The sequence below is a fragment of the Topomyia yanbarensis genome, chromosome 2 (genome assembly GCF_030247195.1).
Source record: "Topomyia yanbarensis strain Yona2022 chromosome 2, ASM3024719v1, whole genome shotgun sequence".
NCBI lineage: Eukaryota > Metazoa > Arthropoda > Insecta > Diptera > Culicidae > Topomyia > Topomyia yanbarensis.
In genome coordinates, this window is record NC_080671.1 from 149,485,154 (window position 1) to 149,501,375 (window position 16,222).

Sequence of the window (16,222 nt, forward strand, 5' to 3'; positions counted from 1 at the left end):
ATAGCAGCTAGGACGCATGGAAGTAAAACTAGCTAATGTTATGTTTTCTATTCATTAACTGTTCACGTGCTAATTACGTTTTGTTTTCATGGTAAATGGGTGTATTTAGCCCCTCCCCCCGCTTTAAATATATTAGAACGTAACAATCAGATATATACTTCAAGTGTAACAACCGATCTGAGACCCTTCAACATAAGAATCCCTTAAAAGCTTAGTTCCCGAAAAAATCGGCAAAGATGAACTTCCAGCATTAAAAACGGTTAAAAATCAACAATTCGTTCGCAGGAAAATCCGTTTTTGGGAAAAACCGGATATATATTTTGTAAACGAATTTTACATTGAAGAGTTTCAATCCAACTTTTACGCATTAAGTTTTTGTCTGATTTCTACATTTTAATATATTTGAAGCGGGTTTTACGAAGCATGGTCTGTTCTTGGGAATTTTATTTACGGTCGCTCATATAATTATTATATATGTAAAATACCACATTATACAGATATAAATAGATTTGAAATCAAAGCATTGATGTAGAATCCGCAAACATGGCTAAAACTTAATAAACTATACTTAATCACGATGCTGGCTATATTTCAACAATATGTGCAATTTGAAAATTAACATTTGTGCATAAAAGTGAAACCCATAAAATTCTATTGAATATTAAGTGGATAACTTAATGTGTTCTTCCTTATTTCGCATTGCAGCTCTATTTACAAAACCTACATTACAATATTGAAACTAAACACGCGTTGCAATGAACGTGGTCATAAATTATGCTTCATGAATTGAATTCCCGTAGAAATTTATAGTCGCTCCATTGATTCCGAAATCGCACATGTATTTTGTGTAGAAACAACACACAGCTGTATATATCTAGGCTACTGCTAAAATATGGCTCTAGTGCTATAATATATGCATACATGTATTTGCACCGTAAGCAATCAAAGGAAACAGAGAATGTGCATCCAACATGTTCCGTCGAATTAGTAATTAGTAAATTCCAGTAATTACTTTCTTCCTCATTCATTTGCATCCCTGGCACGCAATCATCCTTGTTTTCGAAAACATCTAATCACATTAAAAAGTTTTATGATTAGGGAAAGCGCAACCTTGTCGGATGTTTAACATCTTTCGTTTTATTATCCTTGTACTCTGATGTAGCCATCCGTTGTCGAAAAGTCTGATTGGGCAAGACAATGTTGTGGTCGAAGAGACGTGTTTTTCTCGACAGCAGCTGCGACATGTTTTATTTGTTCCCAAGAGGGGGAAAACTACAACATGCGGAAAGTGACGATTGCATTATGGGTTTGTAAATCAGACATTTTCCACTACTGGAAGGTTGCCCAACAGTAGCTACGGAAATCATTGATTGTAACACGTCTTATTTTACTACCTTTTTTGCGGAAAACCACAACCTGGGTCGGCTCATGTATGCATTTCGTGGTTAAATTGCTTGCTACCGCACTAAGAGAGTATAAGGACTTGGAGATTTGCCATGTTCCACAACCCGTCCCTGGACGCTCGTTCCAGATTGATACGTGCGGAAGCATTCTAAATCAATAAAACGACAGCTTTTCTCAAAATCTCAAGTTTTGTTCATGCGATGGATACGTACCTCGTAGCTAAACTGTGTTTAATAAAAAACTGCCCCAATTCAAAAGGCCACGTTAATTCAAAACTCCGTATACAAAACTTTTCTCTCGTTGATATGATAAAGGGATGGTTTCTTCAGAACTGCTCAAACCACGCCATTTTGTTTAGAAAACTAATGCAGATTTCGTTTTTAGATCAGAGTTGCTCTAGGTTCGCTGTCACTTTTGTATGGAAACTGTAAACATTAGAGCGAACCTAGGGCGACTCGATTCTAAAAACGAAAACAGCATAACTGTCTACATTCAGAAATTTTGGGGCGCCTACTTAAATACACTGTTTATAGCTTTAATGTAATGCATGTAATGATCAAGACATATGGTCGGTGTTAAGACAGACCGGACTACTACTATGTTCACATTGCAGAGTTAAAACATGTTATAATAATTCACAACAAGAAAAATGCTATCTTGATGATATTTTTCTTGTTGCTAATTATTAAATCGTGTCGCAAAATCTAAAAAAAGTGAAATGACCACTTGGCAAAGAATTTCTTTTGCTCGCACGTGTAAGATGAAAAGTTATTTTTCTAATACTTTCAAATTATGAGCCTCATTAAGGTTAAGTTGAATTAAATAAAGCTGATAGTTCCAGAGCTGGCGTGTTAGTGCCGCTAGCCTTTCTCTTCATAGGAATAACTTGTAAATGAGAAAAGCCAAGTAAATATTTAAATTCGTTTGATATTTCGTCTAACCTTTCACCTTGCGATAGTACTTTCAGGACAGCTCCGCCATTTTTCAGCCGATTTTCACAAGTAATTAAGTTTTTTATGATATTTTATGCCAAAATCCCTCTATACAATGTCTTAGCATGCGTCAAAACTGTTAGTGGTAGTGAACAGAGACAGCCTATAAAAACGTGGTATTGATGATGTAGACGCTACCATTCTCCCATAGAAACAGTCCTCCCAGTGGACCACTGTCGGTACAAATTTTAAATATTTCGAATTCTAATTTCAACACTCATATGGTGTTTTTTTACAATGGGAATACATTTACGTATTAACCCAGTACACATGCTATTAGTAGATGCCAAGCTACCACACGGGGTGTACTGGGGGTGTATCGGCCTCTCATGGTGACGCAGCCATTAATACCGACTAAACTCCATTGGGCTCCGCCATCATTCTTCCCAGGAACTACCTCTCGGTATCACTTCTGGGGGGATGGCTGTACTTGATGTACTCATTCACTCTCGCTCACGCATTCATACGTCCTGTATGAGGCTTACTTGGGTGCTCTCTCTGTCACACCTTGATTCACTCTCTAACACTCCACAAGAGGCTTACTTTTGTGCTCACCTTTTTCGTTCCTTGCGAGGCTGGCTTTTGTGCTAGTCTCTAACATACCATGTGAGGCTGACTTGGATGATCACCCTATCACCTGGTTCACTCTCAATCGTACCACTCTATTACACCCCTGTCGCTCCCCCTGGCGTCCCATGTGGGACATTTTTCTTAGGCCCCACTTCTGGCATACCATGTGAGGCTTACTTGGGTGCTCACCATTTCCATACCTTGTGAGGCTGACTTTTGTGCTCACCCTTAACATACCGTGTGAGACTGACTTGGATGCTCACCCTTTCGCTCCTCTGCCACGCCACGAGGCATCGATAGCTAGGTCCCAACAAACTACGCTACGACCCTCCCATCTTGGTATGAGGCAGTCCACATATACGCCTATACACTCGCTCTTCTGCTTTTCTTCAGGGTGGCTGGGTTTACCCCTTACGCGGTTGCCAGTCGCTGCGCCAAACCTGCCTCAGCATGAACAGACCATTCACTCACTTTTTTGCGCTTGGCCTTTTTCGCTCCAACTAACCAATCACTAGTTAGCCGTGCCCGTCGTCTGTTGCTCGGTTCGCCAGATTACCTGTAGCCTACAGGCAATCTGGGTGGTAGCAGCCGAGACTGCGTTCCACTTCTCCACCGATTGACACATCCGCTGAACAAGGGTATCAGGGGTTGTGTCCCAGCCACAGACGTCAAGCATTGCTCTTATTTCGACCTCGAACCGAGGACATACGAACAGTATGTGTTCGGCAGTTTCGTCTACACCTGGGCAGTCAGGGCAGGCGGGGACCTCCGCGTGCCCGAACCTGTGGAGGTACTGTCGGAAGCAGCCATGGCCTGACAGGAATTGTGTCAGATGGAAGTGAACTTCCCCATGGGGTCTACCCACCCAGCTCGATATGTTAGGTATCAGCCGGTGGGTCCACCTACCTTTCGAGGAGTTATCCCACTCACGCTGCCGTGTGGCGACCGAGGTCACCCTGGTGCGCTCGCGGGCTCCTCTATTTCCATGTAGCTCGAAGCACTCCTCATCTTCCCGGATGACCAACCCGACTGGCATCATGCTCGCTATCACGCAGGATGCATCGTGTGATACCGTGCAGTAGGCAGATATCACTCTGAGGCACATCACGCGGTAGGTGCGCTCCAGTTTCTGTAGGTAACTGGTTACCCTCAGTGCTCTTGACCATGACGGGCCGCCGTACCTGAGGATAGATAAGGCAACGCCTGCCAGTAGCTTACGTCTACTGGCGCACACCTTTGAGCTGTTGGACATCATCCTCGATAGTGCCGCAACAGCAGTCGACGCTCTCTTGCATGTATAGTCGACGTGGCTGCCGAAGGTCAGCTTGTCGTCTACAATGACTCCGAGAGACTTCAGACTCCGCTGTGAGGTGATCACGACTTCTCCCACATGGATAACTGCATGTTGTTCCGACTTGCGCTTGTTGACGATAACTCCACCGTCCTCTTCCACTCATCCATTCCTCCACCGTGTTGATCGCGTGTTCTGCGGTTAGCTACCTCAGGAATTGACTTCCAATAGACCTCCATGGTTACGTCGTCGGCAAACCCGACGATCTTGACCCCAGGAGGGAACTTCAGTCTCAGAACCCCGTCATACATGAGGTTCCATAGCACCGGGCCTAGGATCGAGCCCTGCGGGACTACGGTGGTAATCGGAATCCTTTTCTGACCGGCATCGGTCTCGTATAGCAGTACGCGGTTCTGGAAGCAGTTTTCCAGGATCCGGTACAGACCCACCGGTAGGCTAAGCCGGTATAACGAGAGCGCGATGGCATCCCAGCTTGCGCTGTTGAATGCGTTCTTCATGTCAAGTGGCACTAACGCACAGTATCGAATGCCTCGCCTTTTTCGTTAGATCGCTATCTCGGCAGTCTTTATCACTGAGTTGATAGCGTCCACCGTGGACTTACCCTTCCGAAAGCCAAATTGGTTGCTTGACAGGCCGTCCGTGCCTTCTGCGTACGGGATTAGCCTGTTGAGGATGATCCTCTCAAGCAATTTGCCAGTCGTGTCGTTCAGACAGATTGGTCTGTACGCCGATGGGTCGCCTGGCGGCTTCCCGAGCTTCGGCAACAACACCAATTTCTGTCTTTTCCATCTACCGGGGAAGCGGCACTCGTCAAGGCATCTCTGCATAGCTAGCCTGAACATGTTCGGGTTCCCTATGATCGCTGCCTTGAGAGCGCTGTTTGGAACTCCATCCGGCCCTGGAGCTTTGTTCATTGCTAGGGAATTGGCCACTGCGAGTAGTCCGGAGACCGTTCTGGGGGTGAAGAGCCCTTTGGTCTTGGCCATCACGATTCTGTAGGCGTCACCCCACGGATTCCCGTTGGCACACTTACACAGGTTGTACACTAGACTGGTTCAATTTTTGACTTTTAACTCCACCAGGCTTTACTGATTCCTTTATGACCCTTAGTAATTGTGCTAATTTTGGTACCGATCGGTTGAGTCTGATGACCCTCCAAAAATTTCAAAGTTTATATGTAAATTAGTATGGAAAATCGGTTAAATTAAAAATAAATTCTTAAAAAATCACCTCATCAATCAAATCATGAGAACACTAAATATTTCTAAAGATATTCTTCTACGGAAACACATTTGTGGAACATTGTAAGTTTGTAAAAATTCGCTGAGAAAAGTTATTAACTAAAGAAGCAGTATGACTTTAAAACAAGTGGATTTTATTATTAATCATAGCAACCCTGTTTGAATAGCTGTATCTGCCATACGCGAGCGGTGCACAATGGGAAAAAACGAAGACAAAAATACATTTAAATCAGTAACTTTGAAACACCTCATCGGAACATCATCACTTGTACTATTTTAGGAAGAGCAAAATCTGAGAATTCAAATGGCTTTATTCTTACATTGGGCAAAATAAGGGAAGTTTGGGTTTTGGGGTATTTAAACCCCAAAATCACTTATTTTTTAATAAAAAACCTTATATCATTGATTCACGCTGGAAATCGTACATGAATTGTACTGATTGTTACGTAAAAAAACCTCAGGAAGCTATTGAAAGTATTTCCATCTTGGACAGAATACGGGAAGTTGGGGATTTGGGATCTTTTAAATCAGAAATCTTATTGTATTAATCAATTCCTGAATCGCTATTTTTTACTAACGAAGTCGTATGTAAAATATCACCTTAATTGAAAAAAATCTCAGAAATTAACTGAGGTGGTTGAATTTAAATATAAAACAGGAAATTAGGGTTTTGTGACACTTGGACCCCAAAATCACCTATTTTTTACATCTCTGATTCACGCTGGAAATCATACATGAATTGTACCGATTATTACGTAAACAAACCTCAGGAAGCTAATAAAAGTATTTTCATCTTGGGCAGAATACGGGAAGTAGGGGTATTGGGACATTTTTAACCAAGGAAAGTGTATTACATTGTATTTATATGCTTTGGAAAATAGCAGAGATATTTACACGAACAAATTAATAAACAAATTTCTGTGATATCGATGACAAAATCTTTCTTAACCCCGACATCCCGTATTTTTCCGAGAAAAAATAATTTCATTAAATTCCTGAGATTTTCAAAGTAAGAAATAAAACAACATATGTAAGATAAAGAGCGTGAATAAGTTTTATTTATGTTTTAAAAATTAAGGGATTGTCGAGGCAAAATGTCTCGAAAACCTAGCATCTCATATTGTTTTTAAAATTAAACTATCCCATAACATGTACTATTTTCCCATTATATAGTTTTACATAATTCAATTGTGGGTAGAAGAAACCGACCAACCGATTCTCCCGCCTGGTCCAACTGAGATTTCTTTCCATTGTGGGCAATATTTTAGATATAATATTGTTAACAGATGGTAGAGATTGAAGTATTGCGCAAACCAATGAGATTTGTGAATTTGTTAACCTATTTTTAGTTCAGTTCTTGAGTGTTCATTAAATAGTCCAGATGATAGCAAGAATACTATACTATCAACAGAAAATTGTCCCAAAATCTCCACTTCACGTATTGTGCCCAAGGTGAAAATACTTCCATTCGCTTCCTAATTGTTTTACGTAATAATAGTTACAATTCAGGTTTTTTTACTTAATAGTCAGTAAAAGTCATGTATGATTTCCAGCGTGAATCAGAGAAATAAACTGTTTTATAAAAAAATGGTGATTTTGAAGCTCAAGTGTCACGAAGCCCCGTTTTAAATTCAAAATCAAACTACCTCAGTTAATTTACTGATTTTTTTCATTATAGATGATATTTTACATACGACTTCATAAGCAAATTATAGCAATTCAGGTATTTATTAATGCAATAAGATTTCTGAATCAAAAGGTCCCAAATCCCAAACTTCCCGTATTTTGCCCAAGATGGAAATAATTTCATTAGCTTCCTGAGGTTTTTCTACGTAATAATCAGTACAATTCATGTACGATTTCCAGCGTGGATCAGAGATATAAGGTTTTTATTAAAAAATAAGTGATTTTGGGGTTCAAATACCCCAAAACCCAAACTTCCCTTATTTTGCCCAATGTAAGAATAAAACCATTTGAATTCTAAGATTTTTTTCTTCCTAAAATAGTACAAGTGATGATGTTCCGATGAGGTGTTTCAAAGTTACTGATTTAAATGTATTTTTGTCTTCGTTTTTTCCCATTGTGCGGTGGGTTGCAAGTCTAGTTTACACTAACGACGCTGAATCCCTCTGGATAAAGACTCGAAACGTCAATCATTTGTTTACCATTTGTCTGTCAGTGTCATTCCAAATGAGCACGAGACTTGTCAATGGCCCTCGTTCCAGAAGGATTCGAAGCGATTTTCTTCGGATGGAGAGCTTTTGACAGGTCGCGCGCTCGATTGGAATGACACTTGCCGATAAAATGATAAGAATAAGATAGAGATGGCGAGTCTTTATCCAGAGGGATTCAGCGTCTTTAGTTTACACTTGTATAACGATGGAGCTATTCAACCAGGGTTGCTATGATTAATAATAAAACCACTTGTTTTGAAGTCATGCTACTTCTTTAGTCAATAACTTTTCTCAGCGAATTTTCACAAACTGACAATGTCCCACAGATGTGTTCAGTAGAAGAATATCTTTATAAATGTATAGTGTTCTCATGAATTGATTGATGAGGTGATTTTTTAAGAATTTATTTTCAACTTTAATCGATTTTCCATACTAATTTCCATATAAACTTTGAAATTTTTGGAGGGTCCGTAGACACAACCGATCGGTACCAAAATTTGCACAATTACTAAGGGTCATAAAAGGAATCAGTAAAGCCTGGTGGAGCTAAAAGTCAAAAAATGAACCAGCTCTGCATCCAATTATAAAATTTGTTCTACGGTTTGTTTCAAAATGATTCGACTTCTGCTAACCTGCAATATAACTCTTCGACATGGCGTTTTCAAATGAGCGTGCAGCACCTTATAGATAGGACGATAAAGAATATCAAAAAATGACATTCAAAACTCGATTATACCTGTTTTTCGTACGGGATAAAACTTGCTTACTTGCCCTCATATGGTTTGTGTGCAACATGGGCCATAATATTGCACATAAAGGTTGAAAAGTTGATTCAAAGTATTGAGATGTATGCAAGAGGAACATGGCGCCCCTTTACACTGTTTTTATTTGGCTTCAGGATGCAGCCATTTCTGCGATGACAGGTACTAAAGTCTTAGACCGGATTAAACTCAGGCCTAAAATCAAAGATAGTACCGTGCGGCGGTACCAACTAGCTTCAAGCTTACCGCTATTAGAGGTTTTAAAAACCGTTGTAAGAACAACATTTAATTAATTTAGAATCAGCGATCCCGTTTTAAATAAACTTTAAATCTTTTCTGCTTTATCGTTTAATGTATTACAGCTATGCGAGCTCAAAATACTTGGATTACTAAAATGTGCCAAAAAATGAAACTGATTTTAATAGATATAATAGATGGATCCGAGTACGTCTTACATCTTCACAAACCACATCAACATGATAATCAGATAACAAAACCAAACAGTAACGGACCATCCTCCAACAACACAGAAGACCAAATTGGGGTGCACATTTAATACGTGCCGGTTGGACGTGTTTTCATCGACACTGTTCATCGTTTATACATGGGCAAGGATTACTACTCAGCATCCCTTGGCTTATCACTTCATCATTTACCTCCTTTCCGACGCCATCGTGCACACACTAACCCTACGCGGAATTATGCTTCCATTCGAAAGAAAAAGTCAAAAGTCTACGATTTATCTCCGACGATGTCCTTAATAATTTACAAGCCAGCCGGAAAAATCCCTACCAAATTATGATTTACAATCACGAGAATCACCAGCAACCTCTTTCGATGCTATATACATCCCAGTGATTGATACCTACTACAGGCAATCCGTATCGGTCACGGCAAACAATGAACTCCGATGATTGGATCGGAGAGTATTCACAATCTCGGCAACATGGCCAGCCGATTTTACGTAGCCCTAACTTTTTATACGACTTGGCCGTTGCACCGGAAACCCAGCTCAGACACGAAAATGCTGTTCGTGTCGATCGTAAAAAAAAGAACGCCAAGGCCAAGCTGCAGAGGGAAACGATGCTGAGTGCGAAGGACGGCTGACGAGAAATCATTTGGAAATGGAGAAATCAAACACTTTGGGAAAACAAACCACTTATCCGGATGGAATGCCGGAAAAGAAAAAGCAGGCCACTCTACACCGAGCAGTCGAGTGGGGTTGGGCTGCAGAGCGGCTCAAGCAGCAGGACGATACATGGAAAAACAATTTAAGGTAAGGTTTAATAACGGGAAACACGAGATGAGTCATGGCAGAAAGTGGTTCAGTAAACATGAATGATGTGGACAACGTTTATTTTGCTCGTAATTTTTGTAATGCTAGGTTAACTGGAAGACTTAAGAGAAAGTCGATAGGAATAATCGTCGGACTTCATCCATAATATTTAATAATAATGTTTCAAACGGTAGATAGCACCTCGAGAATGTTGAGTTTTCTCATTTCCCTCCATCTCTATTGCCTCGATACTAACCATTAGAATTTATTATGCTATCTAGTGTGTATACCTATCATACAACAAATAGAGTACTAATACTGCCATTCACAGGTTGTTTGCATCATATTCGGATGCAATGGTCTCGTACCCTGAATATAAATAAGGATAATGGTATATACCACATCACCATTGGCTAATTCTATCCCTAGGGATGTCCGATTTTTCCAATTAATCGATTAGTAGCTAATCGATTATTTTTTACATTTCTATTAATCGTAATCGATTAAAACAAAGAAATAATCGATTAATCGAAGTAATCGATTAGTTTAAAAGTTTTTCTGATAGCAGTAACAGAAAATACAAAACGTCCATCTCAATCTGATTATAATGATCGTTCACTTCGGTATACAGTAGAATTTCGGCGAATGGCTAATACTGGCTTCACAATCTTCTACACAGGGCCGTCTTTAGACTACTCGGGGCACCTTGGCACTATTGAGCTAAGGGCCCCTTTAATTGAATTGGTATAAACAGCTGTCGAGAATGAGTATGATCCAAAACTGATTCCCAGCATCAAAGAATCACTTCTACCTCATGCCATGCTGAGACACTCTTTCATATTTGAGCCAAATCAGTCAACCGTGTCGAACATATTCAACAAAATATAAAGTGGGATTCAAAGTTTATGGAGAACAAAGACTATTCCAGATTTTCACAACCTGATGTCCAAATATTGTCGAAAAAGAAAGATAATCTGAGTGCATCTTAAAAAGTTATTTGTTTTCCTGACCGATCTGACCTGTAGTAGCAAACGGCCTAACACACTATTTGCGGCGGTGGGAGTTCGAACTCAGGTGAGCTGCGTACAGTGTAGCTGACCTACCAACTACGCTATAGTCTTCCCAGATGGTGTAATCTGACCACCCAACCAGTATTCCACTTTGCTTACAGATGGCCGAATTTTATATAATAATAACAGAATCCCTATTGAACAAACTGTTGTGTCGAAGACAGCCATAACACGATCTTTATATACGTGGTGTACCAAACGTTGCACTGTTATTAAAAATAAATTAAAACTTGACTGGAAATGTTGGATTGACGTTTGAATTGGTTCAATAGTGATGAAATGCTTCGTTTCCTGCCGCTCTGATGCTCTTTAAAAATTTTGATCACACGGGATACGGTGCAATGCGTGATTTCGAGCTGCTACTGATCTGAGTGAAGCAATTTTTTAAAATATAGTCTTTAGAATTATTTTATATTCATGTTAAATGTGGGCCCCCAAAATCTCGGGGCCCCTGGCCTTGGCCCAGTCTGCCCATGCATAAAGACGGAATTGCTTCTACCAAGTTTAATTTAAAGGATCCTTTATCACAATTCATAGAACTTCTCATGGATCTAGTGTCTGTTGGAGAGACGCATATAGTGTACCTAAACCTCTCCTTCTCTTCAGACGGTTTGCGGCCGGTACTGTTTTAAGCCTTTTCTTGCTTGAAGTAGTATTTATAGAGCGAATCCGGCACGAATGACAACGTTCAATTCGTAATCCCGCGGTTGATCTAATCTTTCCAACTGATCTGTTCAAATTATTCAAAGATATGATCGTGAATGTAAGACTTCCAAAAACGTAAGTTAATGGTGTTTCAACACCCCCTAGAAGTGAATTTCAAAGTTACAATTGGCAGCACAATATATTGTTGCTCTTTGACCTATGAATTTCAATTCTAATTAGTATTTTTGGTTAAGTTGTAGTTTGAAGGCGCTTGTCGCCAAAATGAAATAAATTAAAATTAAAATTTTACGCGCATTAAAAAAATTAATCGACCAATAATCGACGCTATCTAATCGATTATCCGATAATCGTTAAATTCGTTAATCGATTAAAAATTAATCGATTAGTTTCCATAATAATCGATTAGTTCGATTAATCGAGAACTAATCGGACATCTCTATCTATCCCTTCTCTATAGCCTGTTTTATGTATTCTCTTATTCTACAATGATGACACCTGCGTGTTTTCACCTGCTTGCGTATTTATACTCATTGTTGTGGGTGTGTGTAAGCAGGTGTTTACCATCGTGATACAAATATCGAGACCAGGCACAAAACCCTTGCAATCGATAAATATATTTAAGGTTCAAGTTACCTTTTTTAAGCATGTGTTAGAATTGAACGCTTGGTAGTGTGCGTAGGAAAAATTGTGTTCAGCTTTGCCACCGGATTTTCCATATAAACCTTTTTAAAACTCTAAAAGAAGAATATCAGTCGATTTATTAGATCATCACGATTCAATTCATGCAAAATACATGCTGGAAAAACCATCGGCTTAGCTGGATGGTGCTTTTGAAAAAGTGGCTGTGGTTTTTTCATTGCGCAGTTGTGTTGTGTACCCCCGCTCGGTGTGGTAGTGTGACAAAAAATCACAGCCACTTTTTCAAAAGCACCATCCAGCTAAGCCGATGGTTTTTCCAGCAGGTATTTTGCATGAATTGAATCCTGATGATCTAATAAATCGACTGATATTCTTCTTTTAGAGTTTTGAAAAGGTTTGAATGAATAATCTGGTGGCAAAGCTGAACACAATTTTTCTTACGCATACTACCAAGCCTTGAGGTAACTTGAGCCTTAAATTGAATGCTTTACCTTGATCTTTGTCTCCTCTGTGTGGAAGGCGTTGACCGGGACATGTTGAGCTGGTTGGGTAAGGTCCGTTAGCCGTTAGTTGTCCCACTGATGTTAAACTGTGACGCGGTATGCAGTGTAAATGTAACAGACCGGGGACGGTAAGCAGATTGACACCGATACAGTCCACTGCTGTGTTCTATCTGGCTTCTGTTCTAAGCGTAGATAAAATATATCTGCTGTTAGATACTGTGTGCTTTTGTGTGCTCTAGTGCGTTCCTTCGGTTGCCCTGGTGTTCCGTTTTACTGACTGGCAGAGCTTCTGTGGATACCTGCATGTATGTTTATGTTTCAGCCACAATCCAGCACAGGATTGACGTTGTTTGGTCTAAGCTTATTGTCCTACTCTGGTAATTTATTTACCTGAACCAACCAACATTAGAACGGAGAAGTCTGCTAGATTACGTCTATTGTGCTATCTCGACCTCTTTCGTTCAACTTTAGTGACACACCACTTAGCTGATACTGATAGCAAAAACAGTTTCTGGACAATCACTTTGACTTCAAGTTTTCATTCCTCGTCTGGCTACGATACCAGATATCAATCCTGTGGTGCCGAGTCGCGGTTCATCACATCTGCCAAAGAAAAATCATATGTTGTCCTAAGTTTGTATGTATAATGCAGTGTTTAGATTAAGACGTAGAAATAAGTCCGGCACAAAAAATATCAGATTGAAAGCATCTCAATTTATTGATTTGTTAACGTCCTCCTCCCTGCTTTTTATGCACCGTTGAGTTAGCTATCGTGATCGCACATCTGGGTTAATCACTGCAGCAAGAGGTAGTAAATCGGTGCAAATTGTTCAACACATAATGTCAAATTCGGATATTCCACAAAATTCGTAAATTGGCACAGTACTTGTTAATTCTGGGTTTTCACAATGAGGATGACAAACCGCCCGAGAAAAGGCGGATAACATAATGATTTCATATTGATATCATGTTTTCTTATCATTGTTATTATTTTGATATTATGTTATCATCTTCGCAATTTGCGAATAACTGGATCATAACAGAATTTGTTATGCAGTTTTTGATGCCAGCATTGTATATCTCGAGGAATTTCTACAGTTTGACGGTTTTATTTCAGTTTCCAAGTCGAAGGCAATATAATTACACACAGAGTGAGTCGAAAATTATGGTGACGTTTTAGATTGATAGGTAAATCAGCTACACCCAAGTAGCATTTCTAATTTTATAGCACACTACAAGTGCAATCTAAGTTTTAAGGAAGGCTTCAGGAGTACTATAAAACCTTAATTGTTACAAGGGTAGTTATCAGAATGAAAGTAAAATTTTACAGTAATTCAGCATTTGTTTTATTTCAGCATTAATTTTTTTTTGTGATTTTGAGAAAAATGCTCGACATTTGTGATTGGCACCCCTCATTAGAGTTATATAGTCGCACAGTGCATTATGGTCCCAAAGCTGTATTTAGGAAGACAAAACTGTTTGCGCCAAAACCGTTGGTTTTAGATATATAGTATCTTCGGAAAACTTTGTTAGTACTTTCTTGCCGATTTTTTTATATTAGTTGAATTAGGGTGGTCCTTGTTGTTAGGGTGTTCAAAGTATCAACTTCTTAGATATGTAAAATTCAGCTACATAATGTTCTACAAAGTTATAAATCAATCAAATTGAAGCAACTTTTCTTAAGAAACTATGTGACTATCTCTAATGGTTCATGTGCTATGATTTTTGCAATATTTAAGGTGGGGTGGCTCTTTAAAAATTGGTTTTCTATTAATATCTTTTTATGTGTTAATTTCTCGCTAATACTTTGTTCTATATGTTTTCAGAACTTTTGTAAATACACATTTTTGCCGAAGCAATGAAGTTTCTATCTCTTTTGTTTGCATAGTTACAGGCGATTTTTAAAGCAAAAATGATTTTTTTCAAAGCTATATATCTTCCAACATTGCAAATGGATTTTCAATCTTTTAGTTTCATTTGAATGATTGAAACTTTTGTAGTTTTTGGTGAAAAAACTGCGAGAGCGTTATTTCTGTAAAATAAATAATTGATTTTTGAAATTGGTGTATTGTTCAACAAAAATCGTTCATAACTTTTCAAATAGACGAGATAATAACATTGTTACTTCAGCAAAAATCTTCGCCATGCAAAGTTCTAAAAGTGCTGCAAACAAAGTATTTACGATAAATCAATGTATGAAGAGACAAATGAAAAATAGTGATTTTAAGACGTCACGTTTTCATCGCTCAATCTCTTATGGTAAAATCAACCAAGAAATAGTCAATGTGTGTTATAATGAAAATCTATTGAATATGTGACACTGTTTGAAAACACAACATTTTGCCGCACAACTACATGTTAGCGTGAATTCACAATAGTGTTAATAGCGTACTATAGTAAACTCTAAATAAAAGTTATCTATTACGGGGCCAATAAAGCAAGTACCGTCATCATGCATTATATAGATGCTAGGGAATTATGATTTATGAGTTATTTTACCAGTTCACGGTTAGCAATTTTCAGACCTCTTACTTTTATTTATTTTGAAGTAACAAAAAATTGAGAATCTTTCCTTAACTTACCCACAGCCGTCATTATAGTCGATAATTAATTTATACTTTCAAACATAGCATAAATGTTGAAAAAGCATACAATAATTTCCGCTGCTATGAATAACCAACTCGTTTAAAGGTTTTATTTTAAGATAACGATAACGTGAACTAAAACATTTTCTTTCTAATACTCGTTTTGAGCACTAGTCCAAACCAAAAAGGATTTACTTAAGTGAGCATAGATAACTTTTGTTGGCCGATTTAGGATTAACGATAGTTTGCAGCTCTACTGTAAATCCACTGTACTATTTAGATGTACGGTAGATTGTTCTTTCAAAAACGTTTAAAAATCCACTAGAATTGCCATGCCATTCGGTATTATCACATTCAATGACTATTTCTCAGTTGATTTTACCATAAGAGATTGAGCGATGAAAACGTGACCTCTTAAAATCACTATTTTTCATTTGTCTCTTCATACATTGATTTATCGTAAATACTTTGTTTGCAGCACTTTTAGAACTTTGCATGGCGAAGATTTTTGCTGAAGTAACAAAGTTATTATCTCGTCTATTTGAAAAGTTATGAACGATTTTTGTTAAAAAATACACCATTTTCAAAAATTAATTATTTATTTTACAGAAATAACGCTCTCGCAGTTTTTTTACCAAAAACTACCAAAGTTTTGATCTTTGAAATGAAATTAAAGGATTGAAAATCCATTTGCAATGTTGGAAGATATATAGCTTTGAAAAAAACCATTTTTGTTTTGAAAATCGCCTGTAACTATGCAAACAAAAGAGATAGAAACTTTATTGCTTCGGCAAAAATGTATATTTACAAAAGTTCTGAAAACATATAGAACAAAGTATTAGCGAGAAATTAACACATAAAAAGATATTGATGGAAAACCAATTTTTAAAGAGCCACCCTACCTTAAATATTGAAAAAATCATAGCACATGAACCATTAGAGATAGCCACATAGTTTCTTAAGAAAAGTTGCTTCAATTCGATTGATTTATAACTTTGTAGAACATTATGTAGCTGAATTTTACATATC

At 38.4% G+C, this 16,222-nt stretch overlaps 1 protein-coding gene across 1 annotated transcript in view; it reads right to left on the reverse strand.

Moving 5' to 3' along the window:
- Positions 1 to 16,222, reverse strand: part of LOC131681709 (receptor-type tyrosine-protein phosphatase mu) — a 366,805-nt gene that overhangs the window by 285,918 nt on the left and 64,665 nt on the right. Inside the window, exon 3 of the mRNA XM_058962680.1 lies at positions 12,597 to 13,211. Coding sequence (XP_058818663.1) covers positions 12,597 to 12,640 — 44 coding nt within the window. The 5' untranslated portion in view covers positions 12,641 to 13,211. The remainder of the gene's footprint in view (positions 1 to 12,596; positions 13,212 to 16,222) is intronic.